The 15510-nt window shown below is 40.4% G+C and overlaps 1 protein-coding gene across 5 annotated transcripts in view; it reads left to right on the top strand.

The window, feature by feature from the left end:
• Positions 1–15510, top strand: part of HECTD4 (HECT domain E3 ubiquitin protein ligase 4) — a 200180-nt gene that overhangs the window by 24970 nt on the left and 159700 nt on the right. For all 5 annotated transcript variants that reach the window (XM_056536635.1, XM_056536627.1, XM_056536623.1 and 2 more), the window contains exons 2-4: positions 7267–7781; positions 9983–10072; positions 14615–14745. In XM_056536635.1, the coding sequence (XP_056392610.1) occupies positions 7267–7781; positions 9983–10072; positions 14615–14745 (736 nt within the window). The remainder of the gene's footprint in view (positions 1–7266; positions 7782–9982; positions 10073–14614; positions 14746–15510) is intronic.

Raw genomic sequence — 15510 nt, 5'->3', positions numbered from 1 at the left:
CAAATGGATAATGTTCCTAAACACACCTCGAAATCCATGGGGGATTACATCAAGAGGCGTAAACTGAAGGTTTTGCTATGGCCTTCACAATCTCCTGACCTCAACATAATTGAAAATCTATGGATAGACCTTAAAAGAGCAGTGCGTGACAAACAGCCCAGAAATCTCAAAGAACTGGAAGACTTTTGTAAGGAAGAATGGGCAAAGATACCTCAAACAAGAATTGATAGACTCTTGGCTAGCTACAAAAAGTGTTTACAAGCTGTGATACTTGCCAAAAGGGGCAGTATAAGATATTAATCTGCAGAGTGCCCAAACTTTTTAGATGCCATTTTTTTGTTTTCTGTTATTTTGAAAGTGTAAATGATGGAAATGTCTAATTTGTAATTTGATGCCTTTTGGAGATTTTTCCATCTTTCCTTGGCTTCTTTATGCACATTAATAACATTTTTTACCTGAGGTGCCCAAACTTTTGATCCCCCACTGTAAATGTTTAGGTACCCATTAGTAGAGTCTCTGAACATTATTCTAGATGAATTCTGTACACTGCAGTATAATAATGGCATCATGTACACACACAAATTCATGTCATAAATACAGGTTATGGTTGTTTTTGGAAGGCATGTCTATAAGCAGCAGTGAACTGAGATCAGCTACTAGGCAGCCATTGCACCATAAGTCCTTGAAGAGAATCCAGGATACAGTTTCCGTATAGCAGTCTGCATCTGATTATGGATTGACAGACCAGGAAGCTTGTTCTCCCCTAATATATTTCATCCCTGTCCATCTGCTCTTATTTCTGATAACAGATACATATTAGGAAATGTATGTAAGAAGTAGATCCTCGTTAAAAAAAAAAATTTAGAATTTTGTTAGAGGGGAAAATTGACAGCAGTGTCACCCGCATTAACCAGAATAATAAGGTAGATAGTGACCCTGCTTCTTAACAGGTTAAAATCATCTGTTCAGGAGATATTAATCTTGTAATTTCTTCTTAAAAGGGTTATCCAGGAAAAAAACTTTTTTTTTATATATCAACTGGCTCCAGAAAGTTAGATATTTGTAAATTTTTTTTTTTTTTTTTTTTTGCCTTTGGCCGATGATGGGCTTAGTGGCAATGTCATATAACAGACCCTGGCACCAGGAAGGAGGCCAGATCAGTTACACGACTTTCAGCCTAGGGCTGGGCGGTATGACCAAATATGTGTATCACGGTATTTTTGTAACTTATGGCGGTTCCACAATATATAACGGTATTCCCCCCCCCCCCCCCCCCCAAAAAAAAAAAATTATTATTTTTTAATTAGAAGCCCAGCGCTGCGCTGTCCCCATCGGGGTAAATACTCACATATCACCCGCAAGCCCTGCCCTCCGCGTCCTCCTGTTTGTTGCGGGCCACCGGTGCTGAAACTCTATACTATACGCTGTATCCCTATGCCCGGGCTGCAAAAGGTAAACGAAATAAACTTTAATGCATGTTCCTATGTTGGCCTTACGCTCTTCCTGGGGACGGGAACATCAGACACCCATCAGCCTTTTCACCGGCCTCAGCGATGTTCCGACCCGGCCGGTGATAGGTTGAGCGCACTGTCATGTAAGAAGCCAGCTTGACAGTGGGCTCAGCCTATCACCGACCGAACATCGCTGCAGCCGGTGATAGGCTGACGGCTGTCCAACGTTCCCGTCTCCAGGAAGCTGGTCTGGACCGACAGGGAAGGTGAGTTAAAGTTTATTTTGTTTATCTTTTGCAGCCCGGGCATAGGGATACAGCGTACAGTATAGAGTGTCAGCGGTGGCGGCCCGCAACAAACAAGAGGGCAAGGAGGGCAGCGCTTGCGGGTGACATGTGAGTATTTAGCCCGATGGGTACAGCACAGTGCTGTGCTCATAATTGGGGGGGGCAGAACAGCGCTCGCGGGTCGCATAGGATTAGTTCCCTGATGGGGACAGTGCAGCGCTGGGCTGATAATTAATTCATTCCCGAGTGGGAGGGGCCCAACCGGTATTGCGGTATGGGGAAAAATTTACATCGTGCAGCACAAAAATTTCGGTATTCAGTATGAACCTGTATACCGCCCAGCCCTATTTCAGCCTATCACAGGCCAAAGCAGGATATTGCTTCGACTGGTGCTACAGTGTGACGTGTCATACACCAAAAGCCAGAAGAGAACGGGAGTTCTCCTTTAGGGTGTTTTTTACTCTACATTATTAAGGAGTGCAACCTGTGGTGGTGCCTGCAACCTGGCTATAGTGATTTTTCATATTTAAAGGGGTATTTTTTTTGTTTAGTTTGTTTTGTTTTATATCAACTGGCTTCAGAAAGTTAAATAGATTTGTAAATTACTTCTATTAAAATAAATCTTAAAGGGGTATTCCAGGCCAAAACTTTTTTATATATATCAACTGGCTCTGGAAAGTTAAACAGATTTGTAAATTACTTCTATTAAAAAATCTTAATCCTTCCAATAGTTATTAGCTTCTGAAGTTGAGTTGTTGTTTTCTGTCTAACTGCTTTCTGATGACTCACGTCCCGGAAGCTGTCCAGCTCCTATGGGGATATTCTCCCATCATGCACAGCTTCCGGGACGTGACATCATCATTGAGCAGTTAGACAGAAAACTTCAGAAGCTAATAACTATTGGAAGGATTAAGATTTTTTAATAGAAGTGATTTACAAATCTGTTTAAAGGGGTATTCCAGGCAAAACCTTTTTTATATATATATATATCAACTGGCTCCGGAAAGTTAAACCGATTTGTAAATCACTTCTATTAAAAAACCTTAATCCTTCCAATAGTTATTAGCTTCTGAAGTTTTCTGTCTAACTGCTCAATGATGATGTCCCGCAGTTCCTATGGGGATATTCTCCCATCATGCACAGCTCCCGGGACATGAGTCATTAGAAAGCAGTTAGACAGAAAACAACTCCTCAACTTCAGAAGCTAATAACTATTGGAAGGATTAAGATTTTTTAATAGAAGTAATTTACAAATCGGTTTAACTTTCCGGAGCCAGTTGATATTAAAAAAAGTTTTGGCCTGGATTACCCCTTTAATCCTTCCAATAGTTATCAACACTGAAGTTGAGTTATTTTCTGTCTGACCACAGTGCTCTCTGCCGACACCTCTGCTTGTCTCAGGAACTGTCCGAAGCATTAGTCTTGCTATGGGGATTTGCTCCTACTCTGGACAGTTCCTGAGACAAGCAGAGGTGTCAGCAGAGAGCACTGTTGTCAGACAGAAAAAGAACTACTGGAAGGATTAAGTAATTTACAAATCTGTTAAAATACCCTTTCATCTTCTATTTGAGAGTTGGAGTGTTTTTAAGACGTCCAATGCTGGAGAGGGTGAGATGAGGGTTTTGTCTCTTTATAATAAGATATGCCCCCTTCTGTTTTATTCAGCAGGTCCACTCTGCAGCCAAAATAATCCATGTATCATGAATGTCTTTATGCTATATATAACTGACGCGCTGTACAGTGAAGCATGTTCTGTACTCATTTGGCAGTAGCTTTACCATTCATAATAATAGTAGTACTCTCCTTTACAGCCTCTGGCTACTTATCAATGTCCAAATCTGCTACCGTGGCATATGGCCAACAATGAAGCAAGCAGCAGGCACAGTCTCAGGAGAATGCCCATAGCCTGCACTGGAAGACAGTGGAATTATCTATGACTCTCACTTTTACTCATCCTTTTCATGCTGCCTTTATCACAGCAGCATGAAACAGTGACCTGTTCCTTCATTACAAAGCTCTTCAGTGGTGTCTACCTTCTGAATTTTCCAGACAAACTTGACTGGTTTGACATTTCCCTGTACATAAATAGGGGGAGATTTATCCAAACCTGTGTAGAGGAAGAGTGGTGCAGTTGTCCATAGCAACCAATCAGATCGCTTCTTTCATTTTTCACAGGTCTCTTTAAAAATGAAAGAAGCAATCTGGTTGCTATGGGCAACTGCATCACTCTTCCCCTACTCAGGTTTTGATAAATCGACCCCATAGAAACCAGAGGGGAAATGTTCGGCTTTTTTGCAAAATTCTGCAAGAATTAGCTCCTTTTAATAAGACACGCGTTGTGCTCAAATACAGCTTATTTTTGCTTAAAAATGTTATCCTAGTATGCCATAGGGTTCCCCAATAAAACATGGTTCTTGTCACTAAAACTGATGACGGACTTGTAAAGGGATAGTATTGTTTTCATGTATTTTTGGAGAAAATAAGGGTTGTGTGTATTTGTTTTCAGAGTGCGTCATTCTTTGTTCTCGTGTGAAATATTCTCCTCTTCACACTGGGAACACACAGACGTTTATATAGAGGAGTCTGGCAAAAGTTTACTTTGCATATCTCTAGTTTTAATCCTTTCTAGTAATGTTTACTGTAATTAAATATTTGTAAAAGATGATCTGTAACCTTTCTGGACATCGCTTCTGTCCTCTACTGGACCGCAAGTGAAGTTTGCGTAATTCAGCGAGCGGAGATTCAGCCTGGCAGCCATCATTGACAGCTATGCAGTGCTTGCGGAATTCCGATCAGAGAATGAACATGTTCTTTCTTTGAGTGGAACAATTTCAGCGGCGGAATTGTCTGCCGCTGAAATTCCTCAGTGTGAACGGCTCTTGTGGAAACCCATTCACACTGATGGGAATGTTCACTGTGCGGAATTCCACCCGCATAATTCCGTTCACAGAATTCCATGGGAATTCAACAGTGTAAACATATAAAGCAGCCATAGCAATGGTTCTGTGCAGATATTCGATTCCTTATATTGTCTTCAAGAAATGTAGTGTGTGTGTGTGTAACTATTATGTATGGGTAATAGATGTAAAACTGGATGGCCATGCCGATACAGAACATGGGGGGAAAGCGTCAATTTGTATTGCCTTTCTGAGCTATACTGTACTAAGAATACAATGCTCAGAAGTATTACAATGGGGAAAAGTAGTCTTTACATTTTACAGCAGTTTCCTTACTCTTTCAGCCTTTTTCAGTTTATTAATGCTGTACATTTCTCTCATCATAGACTAGCTGTTTAGTGTATCCTAATATCAGCAACCTTTAGTTTCCCCATACAAAACAATGTCATTATACAGCACTGGGTACCCAAGTCACATGAATACGCAGTTACAATGCAGACAATAATTTATCTGTTAAGCCTTTGGCCTGCATGCATTTTCTATGCGGATTCTCATTCATAAGTTACTAGTTTTGTATGGCTGACACCAAATAGAATGCAGAAGATCTTTCTTGTTCCTATACACAGATAATTTACCATTCAAGCGATATTCTACTTCAACTTTGGAGTATGTTTAATTGGAGTAAATTATGTTTTCTATACTGTTTTTACATGGCTAAGATTGCAGTTGTATAGGTTAAAGCGTAACTATACTTGGTTGTGACAGGGAGATTTTACTGCTGTTATTAAGCCTCTGAGAAGCTGGAGTGCTTTCCAGTAGTACTCACACAGGCACTTCCTTTCTTTTACTTGTGTGGCCAATCATGGGTCAGCAATTACTCTTTACTGCTATGTTGTGAAATAGTGCTGATAAAAGAGCACTGGACTGAACAGGCTGCTACTGTGCTGGGGGAGGATTTGCACACTACTACTACTGATGATGCCATGTGGAGGGGGAAGGGGTCACTGATTTTGCTAAATGCTATGTAAGCGGAAATGAAAGGAAACTGCATGGAAGTGGTTACGCTAGGCACTGAACAGCTGTGTGAATATGAGGCTGACAGGGCAGGGGGGTTGGTAAGGCTCTTATCCCTCTGAGCCTAACTTTCACATTTTAGTTTTAAAAAATTCAGTTTATCTGACTATTCATGGAAAAGTACATGTAGTCAAGGAAATAGTAAAAATCATTTTTTTCCCCATTTTTGCTATGTAATTGAGAGTTATTAAGAGTTTTAGTGTAGATATCTGTACATAAGTGTCCACTTTCTCCACCAGTCAACAATGCTTTTCAGTGCCTGTGAGATTTCTCTTGGGTTGGTTTTTTATTCATCTGATTATCTGATGGCAGCATAGAAAACGGGATGGTGTATGTGTGTGTGTGTGTGTGTGTGTGTGTGTGTGTGTATATATATGTGTGTATATATATATATATATATATATATATATATATATATATATATATATATATAATATAGTGAGTGTGTGTGTGTATATATGTGTGTGTGTGTATGTATGTATATATATATATATATATATACATACAATTTTCTTAAAGTCACTGCTTTTGTTTTAGTGGTTGTCTGTCTAGCTGCTAAATGTTTTGCAAAGAGCTGAGCAGAAACAGTGCTCAGGCAAGTGCTCCTGCTCTCCTGTTTAAAGGGGTAGTCTGGTGGTGAATTTTTTCTGTTCCCCCCCCCCCCCCCCCCCTAAAGAAATGTCCCCGCACTGCCTAATAAAATTAAATCCCATGTAGTTCCGGTATCAGGGTGCTCTGTCTGCTGCCAGTGGCACTGTCACAGGCGGAACACCTCTGCGGAGCGGCGCTGTGACTTCACGACTACAGCTCCAGCTTTCACTGGAGTCCTGCCAGAGACCGGGCATCCTGATATTGGAGACTGAGAGAGCAGAGTAATGTGAGTTAAAGTTTTTAATATTTTATATACTGGCTGTGGACATTGCTATAAAAACATTATTCAGCAGACAACCCCTTTAAGTGATCAGTAAGGGGTCTTCGCACCACCGATCAAAAGTTTGTTGAAGTGATAGGTAAACTTTAAAGGGGTTCTCCGCTGCTCCAATGTTCAGAACATTTTGTTCCGAACGCTTGGAGTGGGCGGCGGGGTGTACGTTACAGCCACGTCCCCCCCCTGACTTCTTGCCACGCCCCCTCAATGCAAGTCTATGAGAGGGTGCATGAAGGTGCCACACCGCCTCCAATAGACTTGCGTTGAGGGCGCGTTGCATGACGTGATTTCTAAACAAATGCTGGATGCTGCACTGACATCTTATTCCCTATCCAAAAGATGTCTAGGGGTGGAGTACCCCTTTAAATGTTGCCAGGACTCGTGGAGAAAACTGCTGTAGGGACTCATTGACAGTCCTGCTTTCCCCAACCACACAGTGCAGTGCATATTGACTTTAGTTCTTTAGCTCATACAGAATAAGCTTCCAGTTGCTCTCTGTGGGCAGGGAGAAGTAGGACGCATGCGCGCTGCACCACAACAATCATTTCTGTGCATCAGGTGAAATGATGGCTCAACATTCAGTGCATTTCTATTTCTTTTTAAGTAAAATGATTTCTTTTCTGTTGTAGATTTTAACATTTGAAACAAAGAACCCTACCGAATTAGCAGAACGCTTGAGAGCAGTGTGCGGGAATCAGAGCAATGCTTATGCACGATTACTTGAGTATCGCCTCAATGCTCTGCGTGGTTTATGGAATGCACAGCGTCAGCTGGCTCTGGAAGATCAACATGAACGAGATGGCTCCGATGAGGAAACCCTTGCATTGCTCAAGCGGCAAGGCTTGTTACAGCAACCTGAACAGGCTCCGTTCACTTCGCGGATGGGACTCTTGTTGGTCTTTCCTCTTATACAGTCTCAGAGTAAAACAGACCCCTCTCTTTGTAACATAACTGCTGAGGTGCTATTGAATTGCCTTCGGGACTGTCAGCCATTAAGTTTAACTAAAGAACCAGCAGACTGCTTAAATGGAATAGAGTCTTTGCTTTGCTCCTGGCTAGAAGACACCTCTACTCTGGACCAGCAAGTCTCTTACAAGCAGAAAGAGAACTCTGCAGCTGCTCTAGTGGCATTGGCATGTGCTAGGTAAGTGTACCATGGACGTAATAGAATAACATATGGCAAACATTATGTATATGTATTGAACACTGTCCTTTGCTGCATTTTGTATAGGGACTGGACTGGAAGAAAAGCGCTTTTCAGACAGAACTGTATATAAATGTTATTAAAAGTTATTTCTCTGTTAACCCCCTGTTGCTCTGGTGCCAATACTCGATTGGTCCCCGATGCCCTTTGTTTATATTTCTGGAGCGGTGATGTGCTGTATGTGCATCTGTGTGACTTCTGCAGACAGTATCACTGACCTTACTGGGGAAACTAGCATGTATGGCACAAGACTGCTGAGGCTTCTGATTGGCTGCAGAGATCACATAAGTGAGGTCATGTCATCTCTGCAGGAATAGCAGATAACTATTACGGTATAATTTTTTTAAAAATTTGTTGCATTTTTAGATAATCCTTTTTAAATGGGCACTGTCACTTAAAAAAGACAAAGAAAAAAACAAGAACTAACTCAAGACATTTAACATTTTGCTTGAACGAGCTGGGAGAAGAGCACGCTTAGTTCGTTCTCTTTCGGGTTTGTACCACATGGCCGAGAAGACTCACATTAAAAGTCAATGGGCTTGTCTTGGATGTCAACAGAGTGCGTCTCTCCCTTCTCGGTCTAGCTATCTGCTTGGTCTGAACACTCAAGACTTTTTAAAGTAACAGCTACATTTTATTCACTTAAAAGCACATTATGAAATATTAGTATGATATCAATAATAGCTTAAGACATAGGCAACAATGAATGGAACAAAAAGTAATTAAAAAGTCTATCTATGCCTGAATTCAGGGAAATGTATTAAAGGTTTATACAATGTTTGTTGAATTTCTCGCTAGTACACTAAAGAAGGTTGAGGTATTCCATACGTGTAAAAAAGCCTTTATTTTAGAGCTCTGCTTGGGGTGGTGTAGATTTGGAAAGGTCTCTCTACTTTGCATTGTATATTTGCAAAAATGTGCACTTCATAAATTTCTAACCCCTGCATGCCCCACCGGTGAAATACGTCCGTTTTGCAAAAAGTCATTTAAGATACAGGTATGTTTAAAATTCACAACATTTTTGTGCAAAATGGCACATGTGAAAAATATACACACCAAAATTACAACAAAAATGTTTATAATTTTCCCATCTATATACAGTATTTGTATCGCAGAATTTTATTGTGGTTTGAACAAATAAAAGCTCTCTAATCGTAAGATATCAGCAGAATTCTTTCCTTTGGTTGCAGGTTTTCCATCATAGACATCACCAGTTTTAATAATACCTTATTTCATTTACTTATTAATAACCTACATATACTTGGCAAATTTAGCGTCTTTGCAAAAAACTTTTAACATTTTAACCTGAATAGATTTGGTTACAATAAATAACATATTTTTTTGAGTATTTTACATTTGTCATAAGCAGGAGGTAATTCCTTCACTTTGATGTACATGTATGATACAAAAAATGCAATGCCCACAGATACTGCCAATGCAGTCATTGGCCAGAGGGTGGTAGCAGGTAGACAGCTATACTCCTGTACTAGACTTGGCTGCCCCCATCCCCTAGAGTTAGCCGGGCATTGGTCCTACAGTGGCCACTTCATGGTAAAATGTATTGCATTATATTGCGAGCAATCAGATGAACGTTTGTCTGCAATACAAGGATGGCTTGAGTGCTGGAGAACTAGTGGCTTTCCTATGTGCCCAGGACTACATTATGTCCTATGGCTAATGGGAAATAGCTATTACCAAAATAAATTAAATTCACATACATATATGTTACCTTCCTGCAATTAAGTATGTTTGTTATGTATGCCAGCATACCAGAAAAAATGTATGTTGAAATATACTGTAGCAAAATCATTGACTTAAATGAACTGAAGGTCTGCTAGTGACTGCATTTGCCCATGTACCTTCACAAAAAAAAAAAAAGTATATGTTTAAAACAGACGGACATAAATGCTGGTAAGCACTGTTTGGTCCATTAAAGAGAAGTGTTGCGAGTACACCCTGGTATATGTTTGCTTACCTTTCTGCCAGTAGGCACTGTAATGTGAACTGCCTGATAATTTGATAATTCATGGTGTCTATAGAAGTTTTATCAGTACAAAACAATGTAATGCCTGCAGTAAATGCTCTATTACTGTATTGTACTCTTCACTGTTTTTTTTTTGTTTATTTGTGTTAAATTTTAGAGGATCATTGAAAACCTTCATTCACACTGTACACTTGCTACAAAAACAGACTGATTTAGGATCCTTACCAGTGGCAGATGTATTGTATAGGTGAGTAAAACTCCTTTTGAGCTTGTTAAAGAAGAGTTCATAACTTAAATGGGCACTGTCAGATACAAAAACTTTTGATATATTGTAAAGCATGCAAAACAAATAGGTTTTGCAATTGCTGTCATTAGGAAATTTTCAGTATTTCATACTGAAAAATCCAGTCAAACAACTGCCCCCCCTACCTGCTTGGACACATACTAGTCCTGCTGTGTCCATGCATCATCACCTATGTCATGGACACACTTCCTTGATTGACAGCTGTATACGCAGGGCTCATAGCTGGAGGAAAAATTCTCACACTGTCAGCTTGTGTCCCGCTACTGTCAGCGAGGACAAGCTGGGAGTTGTAGTTTTGCTAATGCTAGGGGGAGATGTGAGCAGACAGCTTACTGAGGGAGGGGGCGGAGACCTGCACAGTGAGGCCACACCCCCTCCCTTTTAAGGGGAATTCAGACTAGTGAGCTAAATTAAAAGTGTAATAAATAAAGGTGCTAGACACATAAAAATTAGATGTACTGAGTGATCTATTTAAAAAAACTTTTTTTGTTGGATCTGACGGGTACGCTTTAAGGGAACTAAATGATAAATGGTTTTAAAAATAGTGTATTGGTTCTGACAGGACTTTGCAAATTTAAGAGTCCAGGAGCGAGCGAAAAACAACTTGTGACATCATATGATCAGTCATTACTCCCCTTTATCAACCCCCTGTGTGTCACAGTGTCCTCATCTTTCAAAAATAAAAGCATAGATGCAGATGTCTTCCGTTGGCGCTCCGGTTTCATGTGACATGGGTCAGCTAATATCCACTACTCCTTTAAAAACTTTTTATTTTAAATTTTTTTGGAAATGACCGTTATAGCTCCTTATGAATAACAAACGTTATTTGTGACTGAAGAAAAAACGTCACATGCACTAATTTTTCTTCCGTCAAAAAGAACAGTGGAATAACGGCTGTTAAAATTTTAACATTGAAGTCTATGGCAAACGGATGAGCCTTTAATGTAATCCGTTTGCACCCGGTTTATAATATCCATTATTACTTCTGAGCATGCTCAGAAGAGGTGAAATCAGCAGACTCCTGCAGTGCTGAGGGACTACTACTACTCCCATCATGGAACAAACACATTTCCATAATGGGAGTAGTAGTTCCCCCAGCTGCGGGAGCTTGCCGGTGGCTGGGGAGGCTACATAAGTGTTTGTACTACTACCCCCATCATGGAACAAAGTCTTTTCCATGTTGGGGTAGTAGTATAGAGTATAAGGGATTGATCGCACAGGGTCTCACTTCTGAGACCTGATGCTATCAGCAATTATAAAGCAGGGGAGCAGTCGGCACGCTCCGCTTCCCTGCGATGTACATACTACTGTGTAAACTTTCATTTTGAAATCCCCCGCTGGGAGCTCTAAATGGCCGACACAGAGAGGCCATTCAAGGCTCCTGGCGGGGGATTTTAAACTACTACTTTGACCCCCATATGTATGCCCCCCATGCATATTGTAGGTCGACGCTACACGCATTAGCCGCTCGCACAGAGCCTGTTTTGGAGATCGTGGGGGTCCCCAGTGGTTGGACCCCCGCAATCAAACCCTTATCCCCAAGTTTCCCTTTTGCTGTCCTCCCACAGTGGAGAGTCTGCCGGAATATACTCATGAATCTGTGGTTGTTTATATAACCTAGTGATGCCTTGGTTAGGGGTAGCAGTCTACATGGATTATACAACAAGCATTTCCTACAGTTCCTACACATGGCTGAACATTTATATCTTATTTTGTTAAAAAAAATAACCTGCAATAGCTGGAACCCTCAAAGTAGGCTAAGGTTGTGGGGACACGGTCATGAATGGTAGCATTTTTATGGAAATGTTTCCACTCCAAATTTAGTGGGAGGAGTAGCATAAAAAATACTAGGGACGATGGGAGATACTGCATTTAAAAGACTGGAGTTTGTCCTGAAAAAAGGAGCACTTGGTAAAAAAAAAAAAAATTTGTAAAAAAAAAATTAAAAGTTGTAAAAATCTCATTCACTAGAAAACTCTTGCCTCTGTTTCAGCTAGAAGACCGATCAATATATGAATCTTATCTAACAACTTTGGTGAGGGTTTTAAAGGAAATCTGACAGGTTTATTTTCTGCTGAGAACTGTAGACATGGTTGGAAACCTGTGAGGGTCTAAAAGCAAACTATACTTTACCTTAGGGCTGGGCGGTATACCGGTTCATACCGAATACCGAAATTTTTGTGCTGCACGATATGAATTTTAAATCATACCGCAATACCAGTTTGGCCCCTCCCCCTCGGTAATGAATGAATTATCAGCCCAGCGCTGCGCTGTCCCCACATCGGGGAACTAATCATATGTGACCCGCCAGCACTGTTCTGGGCTTGGAGGTGAAGGCAAGGATGGAGGAGTGCCAAACTGTGGTACTTTAGCAGCTCAGTCCCAGCTCCTTACATTTAGTTAAGAAATAAAGAGAGGGAGATTTTATAAGTTTGGCAACTGCTATGGGCTTTGAGAAATTTACAGTTTGCTTTTATACCGTAGAAGCTATCCAACGGGATCTACAGCTCTTAGTAGCATATACATTTTAGAAAGTGTATCACAGTACCCATTACATTGGCAATCTGTTGTTCTTCGGCCTAAACAGCAACCGGGAGCCCTGTATCCTTAGCTACGTTGCTGAATTTTTCACTACAATATCTGTTATATGCCATATATTAAGTCTTGAAAAGCTCCTTATTGCTAGTTTATTTTTATTCATATCTGTGCTTGCAGTCAGAAAATTGAAACATTCCTGTTTATCTACCAAAGTAACATAAACCATCCTCTTTTAGCTTAGCACGAACACACCTCTCTCCTGTCTTGGACTTTACACTGATGGCTTTTAAGCTGACCATCAGCTGAATAAGTGAATAAGATCAGCGAAGCATGCATGTTTACTATAATGGTGGGAGGAAAACAAGCTGCTGGCCAAACAATGGGTCAGGACCTGTCCTCTTTTTACCCTCTCCTCAGGGTGCCCCCACACACATTAGGTCATATGCAGATCCTACCAACATGTGTAATGGTTTTCATCCTATTTTAACTTGTGAAGAGAAAGTAAAGATTTTAAACCTGGTTAATAACTGAAAAAATATTAGAACATTTTACAATGAAAAATCTTTGCAGTGAATAACTCCTGGACCTGCCAAACTGCAGATTAAACAAATCCCTTTCTGTCTTGTTTAAAGCGTACCTGTCATAGTGCAAAAAAAAGTGATATGTTACTCCTTACCTAATGCTGATCATGTACATATAATTTTTATGTGTCTAGGACCTATATATCCCTAACAAATGGCATTTATATGTTGCTCACTTGCTTTTTGTTCTTGCCTTATGGCAAGAGGGGGCGTGTCAATCTCTCTCCCTCACCTTGATGACTCATCTGCTCTGAGTCTGGGAGCAGCCTGTCAGTCTGCTAATCACTGCACTCTGTAACCCTTTCTTCACTGGGCAGTCTGCAAATCACTGCACAGTAGTTTTTATGCATATATTTTCTATCTGTTCCTAGTAAAGCTGGATGCTAATCAACATAGCTAACACTGTGTGTGTCATTCAGCTTTCACAGATTTCTGATCAGCTTCTTTGTCATTCAGGAGTCAGAGAAAGCTTTGGTTGTTTAAGCATGCTGGGAGTTGTAGTTTTGCATTGCAACAGCCGATGCTGCAATGTTTATAACACACTGTGTTAGAGCAGTGTTGTCTTTAGCTGTTGCAAAACTACAACTCCCATCATGCCCACACATCCTTTTGTCGGTAATTTTGCAAGAGCTGGAGGCACACAGCTGGAGAATACACAGCTCTAAAAAGAGTTTTACAAAGATTGTACCCCCCATCATGGGAGTTGTAGTTAAGGAATAGCTAAAGGCTGTAGTGGTGCAATGGTGATCTCCTATACTGGATACCCACACACTTTACAGCCAGTATCCAGTATGCTGCAAAATACTGACTAGTCTGTCTACATAAAGACAGATGACCCCTAGTGGTGGCGATTTTCATTTTTTTTTGTAAAATGTACATTATTTTTAATAAAAGTATATTTTAAAAAGTCATTTTATCAGTAGTACTACATAATTATAAGTTTTTTTTTTTTAATAAGTTTGAGATTTTTATAATGGCAGTGCCTCTTTAAGTTTCCTCACAGTAACTCTGTAACAACCATCACTCATCTACATTAGGTCTTTGAAGTGCAGAATCATATTTTACTGTTTGAGGCTTTTATACAAATCTCAGTGGCCCAAAATAAGTGTATTGATTTTTTTTCCTTTTTTTTTTCTCCTGTTGTCAAAGGCAGAATCCTAGTACACTTGAGGAAATAAAAGTATTGTTATGAAGTACACACACAGAACAGCATGCCTTCTGCTCCTATGAATTATGAATGTGTTTTCTTATCTAGTGCAGCTTACCTTTTCCTCATTGTTCTTTGTGCTTTTTAATGTATTCATTTCCAACTGCAGCTTGTTCTGCAAACTGCAGGTAAGATAGTTATTCATTTAATTTTTCTAAGGTTGCTGCTTCTGGAAGGAGGGCCGGGATCTCCCTCTTGTTTACTTGGAAGCAAGCACATTGTATCCTGGGGTTTTGAGGATATGCTTCCAGCTCCTGATGGAACCAGTGGCTCAAACAATGAAAACAAAGGTAAATCATCTTGGTTATTATAAAAAACAAATTAACTTTTCTCCAGAGAGAGGACCTGCCTCTGTAAAGCCACCTATAGATCGACTTAGAAGGCAATGCCCGACCTATTAGTGAGCCTTGAAACATGACTAGGGATTTAGACATCTATTTATGGGCGTCTGTTTCATTTCTTGCTCCTCCACAGTACAAAACGGGTTGCTCACTGAATACCTTGGCTTGCTAAAATCCCTATTAAAACATCCCACTTTCATATTTAGATGAATAATCCATTTTGACAGGTTTTATTTTCTCAATACGTGAAAGCTCTATAGCTGTGTCAGATTGTGCTGCTATGGTAACTCAGCACTTCTTCCCAGCAGAGTTTTTTCCATAACATCTGAGTTTATCTGCATGATGGAATTTAATTGTTGGAAAAAAACATAATCTAGATCAGTAAAGAAAATGTCATGGGCTTTGAGTAGAGAGGTATTAAAAGTGAGAACAGAGGGTATTATACAGCATGTACAGTGTAGCCAGTTCATAAGACATTTTTGTTTGTGGGGATCTTCGGTTAAAAAGGTTGGCCAGGACCTTTTGGGCCTCAAATACAACCCCCAGGGTCTGAGACAGTAGAAGAACCACATTTCGACTCCCTGCAATGCCACAGAGAGCTGTAAAGTAACTGTCTGTGCCTACTCTACAGTCTTGGGGGAGCGGATGCTTGACTTCCAGTTATGCTTGCTGTGCCCACTTCCCCGAGACTGGTGTGATTGACAGCCTTACTTG

The sequence above is a fragment of the Hyla sarda genome, chromosome 1 (genome assembly GCF_029499605.1).
Source record: "Hyla sarda isolate aHylSar1 chromosome 1, aHylSar1.hap1, whole genome shotgun sequence".
Classification (NCBI taxonomy): Eukaryota; Metazoa; Chordata; class Amphibia; order Anura; family Hylidae; genus Hyla; species Hyla sarda.
The sequence above is the reverse complement of the archived record's forward strand: the minus strand, read 5'-3'. Positions and strand labels throughout refer to the sequence as shown.